The sequence below is a fragment of the Mustela nigripes genome, unplaced genomic scaffold, assembly GCF_022355385.1.
Source record: "Mustela nigripes isolate SB6536 unplaced genomic scaffold, MUSNIG.SB6536 HiC_scaffold_2609, whole genome shotgun sequence".
Lineage (NCBI taxonomy): Eukaryota > Metazoa > Chordata > Mammalia > Carnivora > Mustelidae > Mustela > Mustela nigripes.
In genome coordinates, this window is record NW_026742015.1 from 1 (window position 1) to 4480 (window position 4480).

Here is a 4480-nt window from a genome sequence, read left to right on the forward strand (position 1 = left end):
ACATCGCCCCCTTCATTTCTCCCCGTGGGTGTGTTGGCTAATCGTTATGCGATGAAGATATCTATTCAGGTTTATGACTCTCTAGGAGCTTTTTCTCAGGCGACTTTGTATGCAACCGTACATGCCCCTACGGATAAAATCTCAGCGAAGGGCGTGCTCGATCGCTTATTCAATTTCACCATGGGACCAAATTCATCGCTATCTACTTTGCTTGACAGCCAGGAATTTCTACGTGCAGGCTATTTAATATATATAGCAGCTTCTGTTTTGAATATCATGAAACCTGAATTAAGTTTGGAAGCTGACAAAGCCAGACTCCGGGAATACCTTGTCAACCAGACTTTCATTCTTCCCAATAGCACTTTGGTGGAAATTAGCCAGGTAGTCATGAGTGTTACCAAATTAACACAGACGACCGCCAGATTCACTCAATTGGCTCAGATACTGGCCACAGTGAGGATTTGGTTAGCAAATCAAGCCCTACAGCAGTCTCGACAGAATGATGCACACATTCACTCTGAAGAAGTAGAAATTGTGAGCACTGGGATATTAACAACTTTGTCTAATATCTTGAAACTGACTGTTAGCTATGAAGTGGTTGATGAGCCTTTCTACATGTTGGAATCACTAGCAGACACAGTACTGGCGGGTAAAGTGCCAGGGAACGAGACCACCGCAATGACGGCCTCCAGCCTTAACGTGTATGTCAGGAAAACTGAAAGTTGGGATGTTACTGATATCTTCATGAATGAGAAAAGCAGTCACAATTATTTTCATCTGACGGTAAATGTGAGCAATATTCCTACTTTATCTGAAAACGCTCCAATTTCCACCATGTTTTGTGAGTTTGCAGATGATCCCTTTCCTTGGATGAATGATCAGGAAAGCTGTTCGGCAGAGGTGGTTGGATTCAGGATGACAGGAACCACACCTGACGGCGACGTGGTCGAGATCATGCCTGATGTAGCAGAAGTGTACATCGCCAGAAAAAACTTGAGCTTTGCAGCTTTTAACCTCACAGTGGGACCCGAGAGTGAGACCGAGGGAGCTGATGAGTCCTTGAAAAGGACGACAGGGAAGTTTAGGGTTGAGGTGGACAGCAGTGTAGTGAAGGAGTTGCTGGTCCACATTGTGACCGAAGTGACCGTGTTGTTCACGGTGTTGGTGTACGCTGGCAGTGAAATTACCCCCACTGCTCTGGTCGCCACCTTCCTTGTGCCCCATGACTTCCCTCCCATGACCAACCAGAGTGACCTGTTTGACTCAGCCTGTGCCGTTAGGGAGGCCCGCGTGGTTTGCCTTCCAGCGTCCCTGCTGCAAGTCATAGCTCAGCGAGGCGGCTCGCCTGAGTGCACCTTGGTCATAGCTCTGCAGGCACCTCGTTTTGTCCTGGCAGCCAATGATAAGCTCGTGAGAATCGCTCTTTTCAGCGCTCACTGCCTAGACATGTATGGGATCCAGAGCGATTGGAGAGAAGATACCTGTGTTCTCGGAGAGAGGACCACGTGGCGAAGAGTGCACTGCATCTGCCAAAGGACAAGGAGGGTCCGGCGGCAGCTGGATCTAATAAAACAAGCCAACCGGCACCTGCAAATCCACTTTCTGAAGGCCAATGTGATTGTGCTCCCTAATGCTGTGGATCTAAGGTTGGAGGTCATCAAGAACGTAACCCACAACCCTGTGACGCTCGTCACTGTACTTTTCATTATGATGATGTACACAATCCTAGCTTTCTGGGCTTTGCTGATGGATGGGAGGGATCGGTATCTTCGGCTACACGTGATAATTCTACTAGATAATGATCCTTATGATAAGGTGTGTTACCTCGTGACTATTTTTACAGGAAGCCGGTGTGGGGCTGGGACCAGGGCCGATGTCTTCATGCAACTTATGGGAACGGATGGTGCCAGCGATGTGCATTGTCTGAGCCATCCGCATTTTACAACCCTTTACCGGGGAGGCATCAACACTTTTCTCCTAACCACGAAAAGGGACTTGGGGGACATCCATTCCATTCGTGTGTGGCACAACAATGAGGGCAAATCCCCCAGCTGGTATCTAAGCAGAGTCAAGGTAGAAAATCTGTTCAGCCGACACATCTGGCTGTTTTTATGCCGGGAATGGCTTTGTATTGACACCTCTTTGGATAGAACATTTCGTGTTACCGACCCAGACCAGCCTATCAACAGAAAGGACTATTTCCTGATAGAATCAGCTTACAGGATGGGGAGAGATCACCTGTGGTTCTCCATTTTCTCCACTATCATTGATAGCCCATTCAATCGGCTGCAGAGACTGTCCTGCTGTTTGGCAATGCTGATGGCCTCCCTTCTGTGTAATATTATGTTCTTTAATCTCGACAGAGCAGACGAAATGGCGTCAGGAGACGGGAGCTACGTCAGGTCAATGATGATAGGGCTGGAAAGTGTGTTAATTACACTCCCTCTGCAAATGTTGATCATTTTTCTCTTCACCTACTCCCAGAGGGAACCTCGTGTGACTCTAGAAACGGTATCTCCCCGGAGTGATTCCTTGGAGCAAGAACATGTACACTGGGAGGAATTTCTGAAAAAGTGGCACGTTGAGGAAAGTGCTCATGCACCTACCAAGGAGGCCTCGGAGCCTCCAACTGGGAAAAGACCTAGAGCTCCGAAGGCTGCCAAGGCGCTCACTACGATAGGGCGCCAGCAAAAGAAAGGACAGAGAACGGTCACACGCACGCAGGGACAAAATAAAAATGCCAGTAACGCAAACACAAATAACAATCAGTTTGTTGCTTCTACAGAGCCTTCTTCCCAAGCAGGTCCTGTCAAACTCAAGGAGAAGAGCAGGGTCGTTCTGCCTCCATGTTGCCTCTATGTAGCGTGGTTCTTGGTTTTCGTCACATCCAGTATATCTTCATTCTTCATCATATTTTATGGACTGAATTATAGCTATGAAGAGTCAATGGACTGGCTCTTTGCATCGTTTTGTTCATTCTGTCTGTCTGTTTTGCTGGTGCAGCCATGCAAAATTATACTCTTGTCAGGCTTCAGAGCTGGTAGGCCCAAGTATTGTAAAAACCTTTCATGGACAAGCAAGTACCGCTATATTGAGATCGAGCTTCAGGGCGCGGTGAACCGAAAAGAAAGAAAAAGGCGACACCAGCAGATCTTGGAGCTCCGAAGATCAAGGATGTACCAGCCCCTCACCGAAGACGAAATCCTAATATTCAAGAGGAAGAAGGCAATTAAGAGAAGGGCTTTCCTGTTCCTGTGTTACGTTCTGACTCACTTCATCTTTCTAGCCCTCCTGTTGAGGCTCGTCGCCCTCCTGCATCACACGGACAGCTTTTACTATAACCAGTTTGTTCGTGATCGGTTCTCTGTGGATCTCGGCTCGGTGACCAAGCTGGAGGACATCTACAGGTGGCTGAACAGCGTGCTGGTGCCCCTGGTCCACAACGACCCGAATCCAGCCTTTCTGCCCGACAGCTCCTCTAAAATCCTGGGGCTTCCACTGCTGAGGCAGGTGAGGGCAAGACCTGGCGATAAACTCTGCCTGCCTGCCAACTTTGCCCAAACCAGCATGGGAAGAGAAATCCATTGTCATCCCAGCTATGGCACTGACCCGGAAGACACCAGAAGCTACTCTGGCCTTTGGAACCAAGTTCTCAAGAGGCCTGAGGATAAGAATACCAATGGGTTTACTTACAAGCCTCCAGGGAAGATCTGGGGGTATGTCTCCCACGGACTCTTACACACCTATGGGTCGGGAGGCTATGCGTTCTATTTTTTCCCAGAGCAGCAGCCTTTTAATTCCACCGTGAGGCTCAGGGAACTCCAGAGCAGCGAGTGGCTTGATGAGAACACGTGGGCCGTGATTCTGGAGCTGACCACCTTCAACCCAGACGTCAGTCTGTTCTGTAGCATTTCTGTCGTTTTTGAGGCGTCTCAGTTAGGAGTTGTGAACACGAGCCTGTCCGTGCACTCCTTCTCGCTTGCTGATTTCGACAGGGAGACTTCGGCAGAAATCTACTTGTATGTGGCCATTCTCATTTTCTTTTTAGCCTATGTGGTCGATGAGGGTTATATCATCATGCAAGAAAGGGCCTCGTACGTGAGAAGTGTGTACAATCTGCTCAACTTTGCTCTAAAATGCATATTTACTGTGCTGATTGTGCTCTTCTTTAGGAAGCACTTCTTGGCCACTGGCATAATTCGCTTTTACTTGTCGCACCCTGAGGATTTCATTCCGTTTCATGCGGTTTCTCAAGTAGATCACGCCATGAGGATCATTTTGGGTTTCCTGTTATTTCTGACCATTTTGAAGACCCTCAGGTATTCCAGAATCTTCTATGACGTGCGCCTGGCTCAGAGGGCCATTCAAGCGGCCCTTCCCGGCATCTGCCACATGGCCCTGGTGGTGTCCGTGTACTTTTTTGTGTACATGGCATTTGGCTACCTGGTGTTTGGTCAACACGAGTGGAACTACAGTAACC

At 48.5% G+C, this 4480-nt stretch overlaps 1 protein-coding gene across 1 annotated transcript; it reads left to right on the top strand.

Annotated features, from left to right (window-relative positions):
* Window positions 1-3: 3 nt before the first annotated feature.
* Window positions 4-4474, top strand: PKDREJ (polycystin family receptor for egg jelly; the record flags this gene model as incomplete). The annotated part of the gene is made up of 1 exon (XM_059387428.1): window positions 4-4474. A coding segment is annotated over one exon (4471 nt), but the record flags the coding sequence as incomplete, so codon positions are not given.
* Between the last annotated feature and the right edge of the window lie 6 nt (window positions 4475-4480).